The sequence below is a fragment of the Ranitomeya variabilis genome, chromosome 2 (genome assembly GCF_051348905.1).
Source record: "Ranitomeya variabilis isolate aRanVar5 chromosome 2, aRanVar5.hap1, whole genome shotgun sequence".
In the NCBI taxonomy this organism is placed as follows: Eukaryota; Metazoa; Chordata; class Amphibia; order Anura; family Dendrobatidae; genus Ranitomeya; species Ranitomeya variabilis.
In genome coordinates this window covers 850,447,924-850,467,788 of record NC_135233.1, presented here as the reverse complement: position 1 = coordinate 850,467,788, position 19,865 = coordinate 850,447,924, and the positions used below count along the sequence as shown (strand labels likewise).

Sequence of the window (19,865 nt, the reverse complement as noted above, 5' to 3'; positions counted from 1 at the left end):
GTGTTGAAGTCTTGGTAAGCAAAAATAGCAAAATGTCTAAATGTTAGCTTCTGATTTAGTATCCTATGAAATCTGATTCATCTTAAGGTACCTTCACATTAAGCGACGCTGCAGCGATAGCGACAACGATGCCGATCGCTGCAGCGTCGCTGTTTGATCGCTGGAGAGCTGTCACACAGACTTCCTGCACTGACTGAGCCCGGCCCTAACAGCAGAGCGGTGACGTCACCGCTGTGCTGTACTTTCACTTTCACTTTACGGCGCTCAGTCAGTGTGGGAAGCGGACGCCGGGGGACGCGAATGTAAGTATGTACTGTTTGTTTTTTTTACATTTTACGCTGGTAACCAAGGTAAACATCGGGTTACTAAGCGCGGCCCTGCGCTTAGTAACCCGATGTTTACCCTGGTTACCAGTGTAAAACATCGCTGGTATCGTTGCTTTTGGTGTCAAACACGACGATACACGCCGATCTGACGACCAAATAAAGTTCTGAACTTTAATCAACGACCAGCGATATCACAGCAGGATCCTGATCGCTGCTGCGTGTCAAACTAAACGATATCGCTAGCCAGGACGCTGCAACGTCACGGATCGCTAGCGATATCGTTTAGTGTGAAGGTACCTTTAGGTTTAACCCCTTCATGATGGAGCCCTTTTTCGATTTTGCGCTTCTGTCTTTCTCTCCCCTTCTTCCCAGAACCATAACTTTTTTATTTTTCCATCAATATGACCATGTGAGAGCTTGTTTTTGTGGAACAAGTTGTACTTTTGAAAGACACCATTGGTTTTATCATAGAGTGTACCCAAAAATGGGGAAAAAATTCCAAGTGTGGTGAAATTGCAAAAAAAGTGCAATTTTACAAAAGTCTTTTGGATTTTTTTTTACCATATTCACCAAATGCTAAAACTGACACGCAATTATGATTCTCCAGGTCATTATGAGTTCATAGACACCAAACATGTCAAAGTTCTTTTATATTTAAGTGGTGAAAAAAAAATCCAACGTTTGTTAAAAAAAAATATATATATATATTGCATCATTTTCCGAGACCCGTAGCGTCTCCATTTTTTGTGATCTCGGGTGGGGTCAGGGCTTATTTTTTACGTGCCGAGCTGACATTTTTAATGATGTCATTTTGGTGAAAATATGATCTTTTGGTCGCCTGTTATTGCATTTGAATGCAATCTTACGGAGACCAAAAAAACGTAATCCTGGCGTTTTGAATTTTTTCTCACTACGCTGCTTAGTGATCGGGTTAATACATTTTGCAATACGATTCTGTACATGGAAATACCAAATATGTCTGTTTGATTTTTTTTAATTGTTTTACTTTGAATGGGGTGAAAGGGGAGTGATTTGAACTTTTACATTTTTTTAATTTTAAACCCCTTTATGACCCAGCCTATTTTGATCTTAATGACCTGGCCATTTTTTGCAATTCTTACCAGTGTCCATTTATGAGATAATAACTCAGGAAAGCTTCAACAGATCCTAGCGATTCTGAGATTACTCCACAGTTTTCATGCGTCTTGGCATGCTTTCCACCAGTCTTTCACACTGCTTCTGGCGCAAAAATGTAAGCAGTTCTGACTATCCATCATTCTCTTGATTACATTCCAGAGGATTTCAATGGGGTTCAGGGCTGGAGATTGGGCTGCCCATGACAGGTTTTTGATGTGGTAGTCTCTTAATTTTTGCCAGAGCTGTATTTGCTCAGCTCTAGTGACAACATTAATTATTATTAATTGCACCTGCCTGAACTCATTACCTGTATATAAGACTCCTGTTCACACATTCAATCAAGCACACTCCAACCTCTCCACCATGACCAAGACCAAAGAACTGTCTATGGACACCATGGACAAAATTGTAAATGTGCACAAGGCTGAGATGTGCTAAAGGATGATAGGCAAGTAGCTTGGTAAGAAGGCAACAACTGTTTGCACAATTATTAGAAAATGGAAGAAACACAAGATTGTCAAATCTTTCTAGGTCTGGGGCTCCATGCAAGATCTTGCCACAGGAGGTAAGGATGATTCTGAGAAAGGTCAAGAATCAGCCCAGAACTACACGGAAGGACCTGGTCAATGACCTGAAGAGAGCTGGTACCCCAGTCCCAAATACTTATAGTTAGTAACACACTATGCCTTCATGGATTAAAATCCTGCAAAGCACACAAGGTTCCCCTGCTAACACCAGCATGTTTGGAGGAAGAAGAAGGATGAGTACAACACCAAAAACACCATCCCAACCGTGAAGTATGGTCAGGCAGTGATTTTGTGCAAAGAGGACCGGACAACTGCACCGTATTGAAGGGAGGATGGAGTCATGTATCATGAGATTTTGGCTAACAACCTCCTTCCCTAACTAAGAACATTGAAGATGGGTCATGGCTGGGTCTTCCAGCATGACACTGACCTTAAACACGCAGCTAAGGAGTGGATCCAAAATACACATTTCAAGGTCCTGGAGTGGCCTAGCCAGTCTCCAGATCTCAATCCAACAGTAAATATTGGAGGGAGCTGAAAATCAACTCTGCCCAGTGACAGCCCCAAAACCTGAAAGATCTGGAGAAGATCTGTATGGAGGAGTGGGCCAAAAACCCAGCTGCAGTGTGTGAAAACTTGGTCAAGAACTACAGGGAATGTTTGACCTCTGTAATTTCAAACAAAGGTTTCTGTACCAATTATTAAGTTCTGTTTTTATGTTGTATCAAATACTTATTTCATGCAATAAAATACAAATTATGTAAAAATCATAAAATGTGATTCTGTCACATTTGAAGTGTACTGACGTTATTACAGACCTCTGCATTCTTTGTATTTAGGAAATCTTGCAAAATCGACAGTGCATCAAATACAGAACTTAGATATTCCCCACTGTAATTTAAAAAAATATATATACATTTTTGATACCACCGTACATGTACTGACATGGGGAATCATGTTACCATGTTATTTTTACCACACAATTAGATACTGTACTGTAATAGTAACATTGTAATGACTCACTTGTGTATGTATACGTGGTATTCCTTTCTCCTTGTACACTGTTATTTTCAACAAGAGCATAGACCATGAATGTGTAATAGTATCCCGATGTAAGGCCTATGATTGTATCAAAGGTTGTCAACACAATTTTACTCAAAGTTGGATCTTCAACTGTTTTAATCAGGTAAGAACTTGCATTTCCAATCGGTTTCTCCCAGCTCAGAGATACAGAGGTGGTTGTGGCATTCTCTGTCTTAAGATTCCCCACTACTTCAGGTTCTAGGAAGTAAACAAAAACTCCAGTTAATAGGGATGGGCAAATTTATTTGAGTTGAATTGAACTCTACTTGAATTTCTCAATAATTAACATTCTCCAGATTACAATTTTTTTTTGTAGTTCGCTCCATGTGAATGCAGCAAAATGGTGGCCTCGCCATTTTGCTGAACTGTAAAGGGCATTAAAATGTTAAAAAAAACATAATAGCCTCGTCACCACCACCATCTGAACCGGCACCACTGATGTCTCTGGTGCCCAGCAATCCAGTCCTCAGGACTTCTTCTTTCCACATTCATGTGCTGGAGTCTTCACTATAGAACAAGACTTTCAGCCGAGGCCTGTTTGCAACTGGAAGCCATGTTTAAGACTGAAGACACATATATGCAGAATGAAGCAGTCCTATGGACTGAACTGGTGGACAATGGGCACTCAGAGGCAGCAAGGGTGAGAGGTAATGTGTTAAGGGTTTTTTTTTTACATATTTTGTTTACTATACTATACTATGTAGTCTATAGAAACTTCAAAGCATAGTAAGGAACATTCAATTCAAAACATTTGCAGCGAATCAAATTTCCAAGTAAAATCCGTACATTTTGGTGAATTTCAATCTTGCCAGATCCATTCATCTCTAGTATTTATAGTTCAGCTTAAAACATGGCAACTGTCATTATAATTGATTTACTCATGTGCTTAAGGACATGGTGTGCCAAAAGTACCATATATACTCTAGTATCAGCTGAGATTTTTAGCCCATTTTTTTAGGCTGAAAGTGCCCCTCTCAGCTTATACTCAACTTGTTGTCCCAGGGGGTCGGCGGGGGAGGGGGAGTGGTGGCTGTCAAACCATACTTACCTGCTCCCGGTGCGTCTCTGCATGTCCCTGCTTCTCCAGCATCGGCAGCTTCTTCCTGTGTTCAGCAGTCACGTGATACCGCTCATTATATATATATATATTCATTACTTTAATGAGTGGTACGATGTGACCGCTGAACACAGGAAGAAGCTGCCGGTGCCCAGGGACCATCTGTCAGTGAGAAGCTGCCAGGGACTGCGCCGGGAGCAGGTGAGTATAAAGGGGGAGGGGGAGCATTCCAATATTAACCTGTCCCCATTCAACCGCTGTGTGCCACTCCGTCTTCCGCATCCTCTGCCTTTGATGTTCAGGTCAGAGGGCGCGATGACATGTTTAGTGTGCGCGCCACCCTCTGCCTAAACAGTCACTGCAGAGGACGCGGAAAATGGAGCGGCGCACAGCGGTGGAATGGGGACAGGTGAATATTACAAGTGACGGTGTCCCCTCCTACTCAGGACAAGAGGTGAGTATGTAATTTTTTTTTTATCACATCAGCAGCATATGGAAAAAAGGTTTCTATGGAGCATCTTATGGGACCATCATTAACCTTTATGCAGCATTGTATGGGGCATATTTTCTATGGAGCATCTTATGGGGCCATAATCAACCTATGCAGGATTATATGGGGCACATTTTCTATGGAGCATCTTATGGGGCCATAATCAACCTTTATGCAGGATTGTATGGGGCATATTTTCTATGGAGCATATTATGGGGCCATAATCAACCTATGCAGCATTGTATGGGGCATATTTTCTATGGAGCATCTTATGGGGCCATAAACAACCTATGCAGCATTGTATGGGCATATTTTCTTTGCAGCATCTTATGGGGCCATAATCAACCTTTGTGCAGCATTATATAGGGTATATTTTGTATGAAGCATCTTATGGGGCCCATCATAAACTTTATGGAGCATTATATGTGGCATATTTTATTATGGAGCATCTTATGGAGCCCATCATGAACTTTATGGAGCATTATATGGGGCTCCTGATTCAATATGGATATTCAAAAACACTTAACCTACTGATGTCTCAATTAGTTTTACTTTTATTGGTATCTATTTTTATTTTTGAAATTTACCAGTACATTACTGCTTCATTTCCCACCCTAGGCTTATACTCGAGTCTTTAAGTTTTCCCAGTTTTTTTTTGCAAAATTAGGGGTCTCGGCTTATACTCGGGTCGGCTTATACTCGAGTATATACGGTAGTTAATTTTACTACTACAGTAATAACCCACTTGTATATGTAGATATGGTACTCTTTTCTCCTTGTACACTGTTATTTCCAACAAGAGCAAAGACTATGAATGTGTAATAATATCCCGGTGTGAGGCCTCCAATTGTATTCAAAGTGGTGTTCACAATTCTGTTCAAGCTTGGATCTTCAAGAACCTGGATCATATAGGAATCTGCATTTCCATCTGGTTTCTGCCAGTTCAGAGACACTGAGGTAGTAGTGATATTGTCCACTGTAAGATTCTTCACTAGACCGGGAACTAGAAAGTAAACACAATCCTGTAGTTATCTCCCAGGGTGAAGAACATAAAATACGAATCCCTTCATGACTGTTGGCATACAAGTACTGCAGAAATACTTCCTTACTGGATGGAGCAGCTCAGGAAACGAGCCAGCTCCAAACGGCGTGGATTACAGCTGTGTGACATAGTTGGCACCCAAGAATAACCACTGCAATCACAGTTAACTCCAATTGCGAGCGTTTAATCCTTTAAATACCACTGCCAAGCACATCAGCACCCAATTGGGTGGCATAGCTATGGAGATCATAGACCCCCCCCCCTTTATCCAAATGTCTAGGCCTCCTTGTGCGTCATGGTTTTACCTCTATGAAGTCCTGTGTGTGACTGGGCTTCATTAGCATTGAACATCATTAATTATACAAGAGACTGCAATATTGCAGAATTGCAATTTTTGTTTGCAATTTCACCATACTTGGATTTTTTTCCCAGTTTTAAAGTGCATTAATTAATAAAATTAATGGCTCCATTCAAAACTACAACTTGCAAAATAGAAAGCACTCATAGGTTTATGTTGCTTGGAAGAAAGGGAGGAAAAAATGAAAATGCAAAAACAAAAATTGGCTGCAGCGGGAAAGGTTAAAAATACTTATCCCATAGTCTGAACACTGAAACTGAAAAAGGGATCGAAATAGCAAAATCAAAGCATTTTGATACTTCCTAAAAAAAGAATAAAAAGCGAGGAGAAAGTCATATAGACACAAAATGGTATGAATACACACTAAAATTCATCCCACAAAAACAAGCACTTTTTACAATGACCACTGAGCTTCAAGTTAGGCTTGCAATCATCTGATTAGTTCTATCTTCTGCAGCCCTACAGTATTGCAGTGTATAGTAAGAACTGTGGTCTCCTATGAATGCTGGTGTTCATAGGAGTACCATTATGACAAGCACAGCAGATCCCTGTCTGTCATGACAATCAATTGATGCCCCACAATTCTGTTATGGTGGGGGTAATGAGGGCTTAAAACGGTGTGCCCTTGGGTGGCATTCAAGGAGGTAACTGCTTCATCCGCTTTTTGCTGGATAGAGTCAGATGATGAATGAGTAACACAGCCATCATCTGACGATAAGACTGGAACCCAACATATTCAGGATGGGGATAAAGAGCTTATCCACTATCCTAACTCAGTAATCTATTTTACCTAAAATGCTTAATGGTAATGCTGACAAAGAACCCCATATACCTTTTCTAATTTTCATGCTGTTTTATGCATTCTTGCTCCACTTCCTGTTCCCTTGTACTAGCTCTTGAGTGCAAAACCATCACTTACTCTCCAATATTCTCTGCTTTCTTGTGGCAACACTTCCAATCAACCCATGCTCTGATATACTAAGCATCCTAAGAAAATGCTAAGGTATTCATTCTCTGTATATGGAGAGATCCCTCTAGTGTTGGCATACTGCAAAGTCATATATACAACTAATTTGAAATAAATTTGAAGCTTTTAAACTTTCTTTCTTTGAAATCCCCCCAGTTACAGCTATATGAAACATGTTTTGACATTATGAAAAAGATGCAGAGGATTTTCAGCTCCAGCCACCTTTCACCACCAAAAACCACCATAGCAGATACTTTGGCCATGATTCATTAGGACTTGCATATTGTACGTCAGTCTTAATGACCTGCTTGCAGGAATAAGATATGCCAAATTCATTAAGAGGAGCATACATAGTGACGTGTGCCTAAGTATTCCTCTCCAGAAATGTTACTCCAGTCAAGGAATAGAGTAACATTTCTGACATACTGTATTTCCCAACTATTGATAAATTTGTACCAAGTGTTGCTACAGTCCCATGTCGTCCCGTTTCCTCCTCAGCTCCACATATTTTGGCAGAGCAGTCCAAAACAAGCATGAAAACACCAAAGATGGCAATTTTCTTGCTCAAGAAAATTGTGACTTTTCTAAGTATTTTATGCCAGCTTTACGCATTAGTTTGTCTACTCTATGTGCAGAATTATCAGGCAAATTAGTATTTTGACCATATCATCATTTTTATACATATTTTCCTACTGCATGCTGTATATACTCAAATGCTTATTGGATGAAGCAGATCAGGTGATGTGCATTTGTGTAATGAGGGAGGATGAGATCTAAGGATATCAACACCCTTTATCTTGGTATGCAGAAATATTAGGCAGCTTGTTTTCCTCAGGGATAAATGGGTCAAAAAAAGATTTAACTGACTCTAAAAAGTCAAAAAGTGTTAAAAGTCTTACATTGGGATGCAGAACTTGTGAAATTGCTAAGATATTGGGTTATGATCACAGAAACATGAACCATTTGTAGCTCATGGTCAACAGGGTTGCAAAAAATGTGTTGAGGAAAAAACATACATATTACCTGCAAAAGATTTGAGATCTACAATGAGTTGGAATGGGAGAGCAGCTCAGCGCTGTGATACAAACTGCAATTTAGGATCAATATATGAAAGAGAACATGTTGTATACATGCATTGCATAAAAAAATTACATAGTTAAATTGTTTGTTTGGTTGAAGGTAGACATAAGTCCATCGTGTTCATCCGTTTTTGTCTAAATTCAGTATATCTAAGGAATTACATGTAGTTCTAGTATATTTATGTACCGTAATTATATCTATTGTTTAAAAAGTAACATTCAAATAGTTTTTCTTAGCTTTGATAATACCTGTGTTAAATGATATGTTCTTGCTTTCTCCTACTATCATATCTTGAACAACAGCAGAGACTAGAACTGTGTAATAGTTTCCAGGTATAAGGTTTCCAAGTGTAGCGGATGGTAAAGTAACATTTGTGGTGAAAGACGGATTCCCACAATCTGTATCAGAGGCGTAGCTAGGGTTTTGGTTCGGGGGGGGCGAACCTTCTGAGTGGGCCCCTAACCAGGTAACCTTGATAACAACTCAGTGGCGCACCCTAATAGTGGAGGAGAACTAGACCAACATGGATATAACTGCCATATGGTCAGTTGTAGATACCAGTCCTACAGAACATATAAGAGAATACAGCTCAGTTACAGTGACTTACTGCTAAAGTTCTTTCTGATGGAATCGTTCACTTTTCCTCCCTTTTCCATCTGGCCCAGACCGACATGCCGACTTCTTCCAGCCAGGACTCAGCTGCAGAGAATACACCAAATAGTCCTTAATATAGTATAATGCACTCACCATAGACCTTCATATATGCTAATGCACTCCCCATAGACCTAGTCTATACTGTATAATGCACCCCCATAGGCAGACTCTGTAGCATAATGCAGCCTCCATACGCAGACTCTATAGCATAAGGCAGCCTGCATAGGCAGACTCAATAGCATAAGGCAACCCCCATAGGCAGACTCTACAGCACAAGGCAGTCCCCATAGGCAGATTATGTAGTATAAGGCGGCCTCCAATAGGCAGACTCTGTAGTATAAGGAAGCCCCCATATGCAGACTCTGTAGTATAAGTCAGCCTCAATAGGCAGCCCCCCATAGGCAGACTCTGTAGTATAAAGAAGCTCCCATAGGCAGACTCTGTAGTATAAGGCAGCCCCCATAGGTATATTCTGTAGTATAAAGAAGCCCCCCCTAGGCAGATTCTGTAGTATAAGGAAGCCCCCATAGGCAGACTCTGTAGTATAAGGCAGCCCCAATAGGCAGACTCTGTAGTATAAGGCAGCTCCCATAGGCAGACTCTGTAATAAGGCAGCCCCCATTGGCAGACTCTGTAATAAGGCAGCCCCCATAGGCAGGCTCTGTAATAAGGCAGCCCCTCCCCATAGGCAGACTCTGTAATAAGGCAGCCCCTCCCCATAGGTAGACTCTGTAATAAGGCAGCCCCTCCCCATAGGCAGACTCTGTAATAAGGCAGCCCCTCCCCCATAGGAAGACTCTGTAGTATAAAGCAAACCCCCATAGGCAGAATCTGTAATAATGCAGCTCCCCAGAGGCAGACTCTGTAGTATAAGGTAGCCCCCCATAGGCAGACTCTGCAGTATAAGGCAGACCCACATAGGCAGACTCTGTAGTATAAGGCAGCCCCCCATAGGCAGACTCTGTAGTATATGGCAGACCCCCCATAGGCAGACTCTGTAGTATAAGGCAGCCCCCATAGGCAGACTCTGTAATAAGGCAGCCCCCATAGGCAGACTCTGTAATAAGGCAGCCCCTCCCCCATAGGCAGACTGTAGTTTAAGGTAGCACCCCAAAGGCAGATTCTGTGCTATATGGCAGACCCCCATAGGAAGACTGTAGTATAAGGCAGACCCCCATAGGCAGAATCTGTAATAATGCAGTTCCCTCCAGAGGCAGACTCTTAAGTATAAGGTAGTCCCCCATAGGCAGACTCTGTAGTATAAGGCAGACCCCCATAGGAAGACTCTGTAGTATAAGGCAGACTCCCATTAGGCAGACTCTGTAACAAGGCAGACCTCATAGGCAGACTCTGTAATAAGCCAGCCCCCCTGTAGGTAGACCTTGCAGTATAAGACAGACCCCCATAGGCAGACTCTGTAGTATAAGGCAGACCCCCCATAGGCAGACTGTACTATAAGGCAGACACTCCATAGGCAGACTAGTTAATAAGGCAGCCCCCATAGGCAAACTCTGTAGTATAAGGCAGACCCTCCATAGGCAGACTCTGTAGTATAAGGAAGCCTCCCCATAGGCAAACTCTGTAGTATAAGGCAGACCCCCTCATTAGGCAGACTCTGTAATAAGGCAGCCCCCATAGGCAGACTCTGTAATAAGGCAGCCCCCCATAGACAGACTCTGTAGTATAAGGCAGACCCCCCTAGGCAGACTCTGTAGTATAAGGCAGACCCCCATAGACAGACTATGAAATAAGACAGATCCCTCCTATAGGCAGACTCTGTAATAAGGCAGCCCCCCATAGGCAGACTCCGCAGTATAAGGCAGCCCCCTTAAAAATAAATACCTCTCTTCTTCCTGGCTCCTCCGCTGCTCCAGCTCCCGTTCATCTCCAGACAGCTGGCGCCTGGTAGTGACATCATCGCTCCCACTTTCCGTGTCTGAATCAGACGCTGACAGGGGGATGATAGGAGAGGGAGCGTAATGCTCCTTCTCTCATCAATGCGGTCAGCTGTATCGGCATCCAGCCAATTCAACTGAACCTGCGATGACATTGCGCTATTTCCCAAGACTCCATTTTTCGTGATCTCGGGTTAGGTGAGGGCTTATTTTTTGAGCGCTGAGTTGACGTTTTAAATACCATTTTGGTGCAGATAGGATCTTTTGATCACCTGATATTGCATTTTAATGCAATGGTAAGACGACCAAAAAAACGTAATTCTGACATTTTGACTTTTTTCTCACTACGCCATTTAGCGATCAGGTTATTATTTTTTTCTCTTGATAGATCGGGTGATTCTGAACGCGGTGATACCAAATATGTGTATGTTTCTTTTTTTATCATTTTATTTTGAATGGGGCGAAAGGCGAAAGGGGGGTGATTTGGATTTTTATATTTTTTATATATTTTTAATTTTAATTTTTTTTTTCACTTTTGGCATGCTTCAATAGTCTCCATGGGAGACTAGAAGCTGCTATAACTCGGTCGGCTCTGCTACATACAGGCGATGATCAGTTTGCCTCTAAGTAGTAGAATTGCTGGCTTGCTATGAGCGCCAACCACCGGGCGGAGCTCATAGCAATCTGGCAGTGACAACCATAGAGTTATCGAGGAGACCCCTCATGGTCATGCCAACTCACTGAAGACTCGCGTTCACGTGTGACAGGGGGGTCACCTGGGGGGTGGATTTCCGGTCCCATAGCAGGAAGCACGCGTTAAATGCCGCTGTCAGAGTTTGACAGTGGCATTTAATGGGTTAATAGCCACAGGTGTTTCAGGCACATGTCAGCTGTTCAAAACAGCTAATATGTGCCAGGAAAGATGTGGGCTCAGAACCGGAATCCACATCAAAGGGGGGGCATGAAGGGGCTAATGGACCACTTCACTTTTGAAGTGACTTTGAGGGTTCTATATGTCAGAAAACCTAAACAATACCCCACTGTAAAAATGTTACCGCTCATGTAACTCAAAACCACACTCAGCAAGTTTGCTAATCCTTCATATAATTCACTAAAGTAATAGCAAAGTGGAAAAACTGATGAAAAATTGTGATTTTCACTGAAATGTTGCTTTAGCTACAAATTTTTCATTTTCACAATGTAAATAGGAGAAAATCATCCACACAATTTGATACAAAATTTCTCCTGAGTACACTGATACTACATATGTGGTGGAAAACTACTGATTGAGCATACAGCAGAGCTCAAAAGGGGAGAAGTGCTGTTTGACTTTTATAGTGCAGATTTAGCCGGAATAGATGCCATCCTACATTTGAAGAGCCACTGACGTGCTAAAACAGTAGAAAACACCACAAGTGACCCCATTTAGGAAAATGTACCCCTCAATGAATATATCTAGGTGTGTAGTGAGCATCTTTAACCCACATGTACTTCACAGAATTTTAAAACATTGGCCTGTAAAAATGAAAAAATGTTATTTCCACAAAAATGTTTCTATAACCCTACATTTTTCCTTTTCACAAGGGTAACAGGAGAAAATAGACCATCAAATTTGTTGTGCAATATTTCATGAGTATGCTGATGCCCAATATGTTGGGGATAACTACTGTTTGGGTACTTGACAGGGTTCAGAAGAGAAGAAGCACTATTTTTTTTGAACGTAGATTTGGTAGGATTAGGATGCCGATGCCATGTTGCATTTGAAAAGCTGCTAAAAGGCCAAAGCAGTATAAACCCCCATAAGGGACTCTATTGTGAAAGTACCTCAAGGAACTCATATTGGGATGTACAGTAGTAACCTTTTCAGACTCACAGGTGCTTCACAAAAGTTTATAACATTGAGATAAGTAAATGAAAAATCAGTTCATTTCCACAAAAATGTTTTATTAGCCCCAAATTTTTCACTTTCAATAGGGTAATAGATGAAAATGGATGGCACAATGTGTAAAGCAATGTATCCTGAGCACACTGATACCACATTTGTTGTTCTTAACAAAAATTAAAAATCATATTTTTCAATTAAAATGACCCTTTAATTCCAATTTTTTCTTTTTTAAAAGGAGTAGTAGGAGAAAAGGGCCCCACAATTTGTAAAACATAGCAATAGTCCATATGTGGTCGGAAACTGCCATTTGGATACACTGCAGGGCTTAGAAGGAAATATACGCTATTTGGTTATTGGAGAGCAGATTTTTCTGGATTACTTTGCAGGTGCTCTCAAAGTTCTAGTACAGCAGAACCACCCCTCCCTCCAAAATGACCCATTTTGAAAACTAGACTCCTCATGAAATTCATCAAGGTGTATGGTGAACACACACAAACACGTGTTTTCCAGAATTTTATAATAATGGTTAGTGGAAGTTAAAAATTATGTTCTTTATACAAAAATATTTTCAAGGACTAATATAAGGAAATGGACTCAAACATTTATAAATCAATTTATTTTGAATGCGCAATACCTAATATTTGATTGAAAACTACTATGTATGCCAGCACAGGCTCAGAAAAGAAGAATCACTATTTGGCTCTTGAAGCACACATTTTTAGGTAATAGATTTTGGGTGCCATTTGCAGAGCCCCCAAGATGCCAGAAAAGAAAAAAAACTACACCTACCCCATTTTGTAAACTAAACCCTGCAATCAAATTAATCTGGGGTGTAAAGAGCATTTTTATCTTGTAAGTATTTCACCAATTTCCTTACAGCTGGGATGTGTGACAATAAAAAATCACAGTTGTTAAAATAATAAGTAGATTTAAAATGTTTCATCTTTATCAGTATTACAAAGAAAAAAATTGACTCCATAATCACGCTATTTCTCCTAAATATGGCGATACTTTATATCTGATCATGCACTTCTGTTTGGGCATACAGCAGAACTCAGAAGAGACAGGGTGCCATTGGCTTTTAGGGCACAGGGTTTCCTGGAGTAGTTTGTCCGATTTACAGCATAGAGCCTAAGCTCCCAAACAGCAGAAATAGTCAAAGTTACCCCATTTAGCAAACTACACCCAGGGAAATCATCTATGGGGGTAGTGACTATTTTGACACCACTTGCGTTTTGCAGAAATTAGTGTGCAATGGATGTTACAGAGCCCAATACATAGTGTGCACCTTGTACTTCCAGAGACACATGCCCCATAGATTGTTTAAGGGATTGTCCAGGACTTAATTCTTAATATGAGATTTGTGTGGGTTCAACACTCTCATGATCAGCTGAAACTGCTCCGGCAGATGCCCAAACTAACGCTAGATCCACACTATGCTTGTGGACACTGTTGGGTGTATAAACCCAGGAGATATGCGCTCATCAGTGTTTAATGTCAAGATAGATTCCGAAGCATCCTTTCACCATAGTGACCCATGGAAAGAGATGTATATCTAATCGTATTCATCGCTTTACGGTGTGCCCCTATGTAAACATGTGCAGTTTGCTGCGCTTTCCTATACAGTTACATAAGTGCATGCTGCTAAACAGAGGCTGAAAGAACACCCTCTACATTACAGCATATGTATGGCAACATTTCCAGACATATATTGTAGGCTAGGTGCATGGACGCAGTGTCCACCTGGCTTATGCGAACAATCCTGTACGTTGATTGGTGTCTTTTGCCTGAATACTGCACTAAATTCACTTCAAAGGGAGATAAAGTGTAGCACTTGTTTGGGCCACTAAGTAATACACTGGACTTCTGTATTCCACCCATATTTTGCTTAGTTCTGGCCACTGTCGGAGCAGTTTTCAACTGATAAGTGGTTGTGTCAGTGTCAAACCTCTGGGATATAATGTGCAGTATTTGTTTGGGCCACTAAATAACACACTGGACTTCTGTATTCCACCCATATTTCGCATAGTTCTGGCAGTTTTCAACTGATAAGAGGCTGTGTTAGTGTCAAACCTCCGGGAGATAAAGTGTAGCACTTGTTTGGGCCACTAAGTAATACACTGGACTTCTGTATTCCACCCATATTTTGCTTAGTTCTGGCCACTGTCGGAGCAGTTTTCAACTGATAAGTGGTTGTCTCAGTGTCAAACCTCTGGGATATAATGTGCAGTACTTGTTTGAGCCATTAAGTAATACACTGGACTTCTGTATTCCACCCATATCTTGCTTAGTTCTGGACACTGCCAGAGCAGTTTTCAGCTGATAAGTGGTTGTGTCGGTGTCAAACCTCCATCAATCTCATATTGACCCCCACTGATGTCAATGATTAGACCCAGAGAACCTTTTTAAGTGCGTGCCCCCGTCTGCAGCAGTGTCTTACATGTTGATATTGTGTGGATTGTGCACGTTGCAGGGCTCAGAAGGGGAGCCATTTGGCTTATCCAATGTAGACTTTACTGGATTGTATTTTGTTGCTTTTCTAATGCCTTTGAACTAATAGAAGCATGTAAAATCTCTATTTTTGCTCTGACAGATGACAGGTCTGGGAAAGGACTTATTTTTGAAGGATGAGATGAAGTTTTTGTTGGTGCCAATAGGGGGTATACATTTTTTTATTCACATTTTATTCAATGCTTTGAGAGACAAATAAACAAATAAAGAGCAATTCAGGAATTGTTTTAAATTTTTAATGCCATTTTATACTGTTCACTATGCGGTAAACGTGATAAGGTGACTTTATTCTTCGCGTCAGTACAATTACAACAGAAAAAGGTTTATATAGTATTTTTAGAAACTAATATTTTTTCACTCAAAAAAACACAGATTTACAAAAAATGTATTTATTGTTGCATTGCCAAATTCTTTTTTTATTTTTCGGCAGAATGAACTATGACAGGGCTTGTTTTTTGCTGGATGAGTTGAAGTTGTTATTCATATGATTTTGGTCTACATAACTATTTTTACAGCTTTTTTTCAATTTTGGGGTGGCAAAGTGAACATTAACCAGCAATTCATAAAAGGTATTTATTATTTTTCATGTAATTCGTGATGCAGTAAAAGTAATCAGACAACTTATTATTCTTTGAGTCAGTACGATCGCAGTGATATCACATTTATAAAGTGATTGTATGTTTTGCTTCTTTTGCACACTAAAATCAATTCTTTTCAAACAATTTGTTTTTCCATGATTGTATTCTGATAGCTTCTTTTTAATTTTTTTTGCGGACAGTGTTATGTAAGGGTTTGTATTTTGTGACAAGAGATGATGTTTTATTCGATATAATTTTTTTCTGTATATCTTTTTTAATCACTTTTTATTCTCAGTTTTGTGTTTCAGTATAAGAAAAAAAACTATATTTTTTGCTTGTTTTTTTACTTATTTTTTACAGTGCTTACAGAGCAGTTTAATTAATATGTCATTTCTATAGATTGGTTCATTCCATATGTGTACTTTTTTTCTTTACTTTTGTTTTTACAGCAAAACAGTATTTTACTTGCAAATCATTTTTTTTTTTTTTACTTTCCCTTAAATTTTTCCAAACTATTAGAAACTTAATTTGACTTTTTTTTTTTACTAAGTTCCACTATGGGACATCAACTTTATCCTGTCAATCTCACACTGGCAGGAGTGTCAGGTTCTGCTTATGTCATGATTTTACAGACCACCTTAGCTATAAGGCTACTTTCACACTAGCGTCGTATGACGCACGTCGCAATGCAACGTGGCGACGTACCGACGCATACTGTGAAAGCGCTGCACAATGGGGGCAGCGGATGCAGTTTTTCAACGCATCCGCTGCCCCATTGTGAGCTCCGGGGAGGAGGGGGCGGAGTTCCGGCCACGCATGCTCGGTCGGAAATGCTGGACACGACGCACCAAAAAACGTTACATGCAACTTTTTTTGTGCCGACGGTCTGACGCAACATGACGCAATGCGTCGCTAATGTTAGTCTATGGAGAAAAAACGCATCCTGCAAGCAATTTTGCAGGATGCGTTTTTTCTCCAAAACGACGCATTGCGACGTGCGTCGTACGACGCTAGTGTGAAAGAGGCCTAAGCGACCCCATGTCTATTATTCTTCAAGGAGTCACGATGGAGACTATCGGCATGCTGCATTCACATTCATGTGGCATCAGAGAGGTTAAAAAAACACGATTGGCACTGGTACTGATCGTTTTAGTTACTGCAGGGTGTCAGCTATGTTATATAGCTGACATTGGCTGTTGATTTTGCCCACTCTGCTTGTGATCATTGTGCTGTACATGTATGGCGGTTTGCGGCAACGTGTTGTGAATTCTGTTTTTGGGCTCCCTCTGGTGGTTACTGGTGGTACTGGCTGACTTTTGTCTTGCACCTGTTCCCATCAGGAAACTGGGAGTTTCCTATTTAGTCTGGCTTCTCAGTCATTCTAGTGCCGGCAATCAATGTTACCAGAGCACCTCTGTTGCTTGCTACCTGCTCCAAGTCTGCAATTCAGCTAAGTTGGATCTTTGGCATTTTTTGTGTTTGTTTGTCCAGCATGCATTTATATTTCTCTTGCTGCTGGAAGCTCTAGTGATCTGAAATTACTACTCCGGTGTCATGAGTTGATAACGGAGTTAAAGTAATGTCAGGATGGCTGTTTAGGGTTTTGAGGTGACCGCGAAGTCCTCTTTTGTATTTTCTGCTATCTAGTCAGAGGGCCTCTCTTTGCTGAATCTATATTCATACTGCGTACGTGTTTTCCTCTTACCTAACCGTTATTATATGTGGGGGGCTACTATCACTTTTGGGGTTTCCCTGGAGGCAAGCCAGGTCTGTGTATTCCTCTACTAGGGGGTAACTAGATCTCCGGCTGGTGCGAGGTGTCTAGGGATAATCGTAGGCACACCCCCTGGCTACTATTAGTTGCGTGTTAGGTTCAGCATCGCGGTCATCTGAGATTCCATCATTCCTAGAGCTAGTCCGTTTTTGCCTGAGTCCCTGCCATTGGGAACCATGACAGCAACGCCCTTCCCACTGTGCCATGCATGTACTGTGGATGTTGGGAAGGTGATAAAACAGGTGGCATGATGAGCAGTCTGTGAGAGAGGAAAGCATGTGGAGAAGTCTGCGTGGGCATTCTGTGAAAGAGTGGGTAATAGGAAGCAGTCAGATCATTGGGAGCAGTTTGCATGAGAGGAGGACACTGAACGCTGTCTCTGTGTAATGGGAGAACTATGGGAGCAGTCTGTGTGAGAGAGATGTACTTTTCATATTAAAAGTACATGGAATGTAAGAGAGGGGAACAATAGGTCTATGAGAAAGATTACAATAAGATATACAATAAACCCATACATTTACAAAGAAGCAAAAATAAATGCATGGAAGAAAACCTTGCTTACAGAATAGATGACATCTATAGGGAGACATTTCCACTGAAGAAGCCACGCATGATGGTGGTGATACGCGTGGAGTCTGCTCCTCCCTCAGCTTCTCTCTGGCAAATATGGCTCCAGATACTGATTTTATTTTTTCACTCCAGCAGGTTTGAACCCAGATTGTTCCTTATAAATGTCATCTATTCTGTAAACAAGGTTTTTTTGCATACAACATTTTTTACTTTTTTTCTACAGCTTTTCTCATCTTAGGGACAATATTTCTTTGGGTTAATATGTATTTTTGGGGGGGCTAATTTGTTTTATAGCCTATAACTAGTTGATTTATAACATGGTGCTATGAATAGGGGCATTCAGCCTTGGCTATTTTATGCTGTGTATTTTTGCTTCTTTGCATATTTATGGGTTTATTGTTTAACCATATAATATGATTGCAGAAAACTGTTTTGTTTCCTGCTAAATCTTGACATTTGTTTGGTACCATATACTGATATATTGCCAACTGACCTTAGTGGAGGTTGATTATTGACATATTAAAGCTGTGTTCACACTGCGTTAGTGTGACCTGTTTAACGGACTACGTTACACCGCGGCGTAACGCGGTGTAACTTAGTCCGTTAACGACGCCATTGAATGCAATGGCGGACGCATCGCTAGCGCACGCCCACAATGGGCGTGCACTAGGGATGTGCCGTCATTGAGTGACGGACCCTGAGACGCGGGCTGCAGCGTTTCCGGGTCCGTCACTGCTAGCGCAGATAGAGCTAGCAGAGCTCTATCTGCGCTATCGGGATGCAAACGCCGGCACTTGCGCTAGCAGCAGCCCATTAGCGTATGTGCTGAACGGGCTGCTGCTAACGCAATGTGAACCTAAGGGAGTAATCAGTCACTGAACCATTTTTTGTTTTTGCAATTGTTTTAATTAGTCTGTTTTGTCGCTTGTGATGTGGTGTTGTTCACATTAATATGATTTTTTACCTGATTTTTGCATCTTCTCTATGCCTTCAGCATGCATCTCTCTCTCTTCTGTTTAATCCATTGCTAAACAGCATGCTTCTAGTGAGTGAACCCCTTGTTTGTTTCATTATTGAGCAGTGGTGCCCTCTGTTTCTATTTTCTGAAAGCCTTGATACTTTATGTCACAGTCATTAGTCTTACATGATTGAGCAACAGTAACAAAGTATGTTTCTATATATATATATATATATATATATATATATATATATATATATATATATATATATATGGTATATATTTTAAAAAGAGTAAGATACAAAAGAAAGACTGGAAGGATATACTGTATGAGTAATACTTACTAGTATAAGCTGATATATCTAAGCCATTTCCTTGCACCTTAGATTCACCAACAACAGCAAATACTTGGAATGAGTATAAATTTCCTGGTGTAAGATTTGTAATAACAGATTCATTTATATATGTCTGAAAATACACAGCGACAGGCCCTGCCATCTCTATCAGGTAGAAAGTGACATTTCCATCTGGTATTTGCCAGCCTAAAGTTGTAGAAGTGGTGCTGATATTTAATGTTCTCAGATCTGTGACGGCATCGGGCTCTGTAGAAGTAAAGAGTCTGATGTTACACTTCAGGACAACATTCAGTTATGTATAATAATATATGTAACACATCATTGGATTTAGAATAGGTCATAGATATATAAAGTAGAGATCAACTGAATGAAGAAGCTATGCCCAGTTGTATTATCTTTGCAGCAGAATGACATTGATGTATGTGTGAATGTGTTTGGCTGTGACAATTCAGACATCCAACTATGTATCCTCTTTGCAATAGGTGACATAAGGGTAATAGCGTCTGATGAACTCAGAAAGAGGGTAGAAAAGGTCCAATGGCTGGAAGTTGTAAAGGACAGGAATGTCTAAAAAGGATGGGAAATTTTGCTAAATGAAATTTTCACTGTCCAATCGG

General features: G+C 40.8%; 1 protein-coding gene across 1 annotated transcript in view; it reads right to left on the bottom strand.

Annotated features, from left to right (window-relative positions):
• Positions 1–19,865, bottom strand: part of LOC143808017 (tenascin-X-like) — a 332,081-nt gene that overhangs the window by 181,228 nt on the left and 130,988 nt on the right. The window contains exons 27-29 of the mRNA XM_077290219.1: positions 19,237–19,494; positions 5,366–5,623; positions 3,014–3,271 (exon numbers count right to left, since the gene is read on the bottom strand). Of these exons, the coding sequence (XP_077146334.1) occupies positions 3,014–3,271; positions 5,366–5,623; positions 19,237–19,494 (774 nt within the window). The remainder of the gene's footprint in view (positions 1–3,013; positions 3,272–5,365; positions 5,624–19,236; positions 19,495–19,865) is intronic.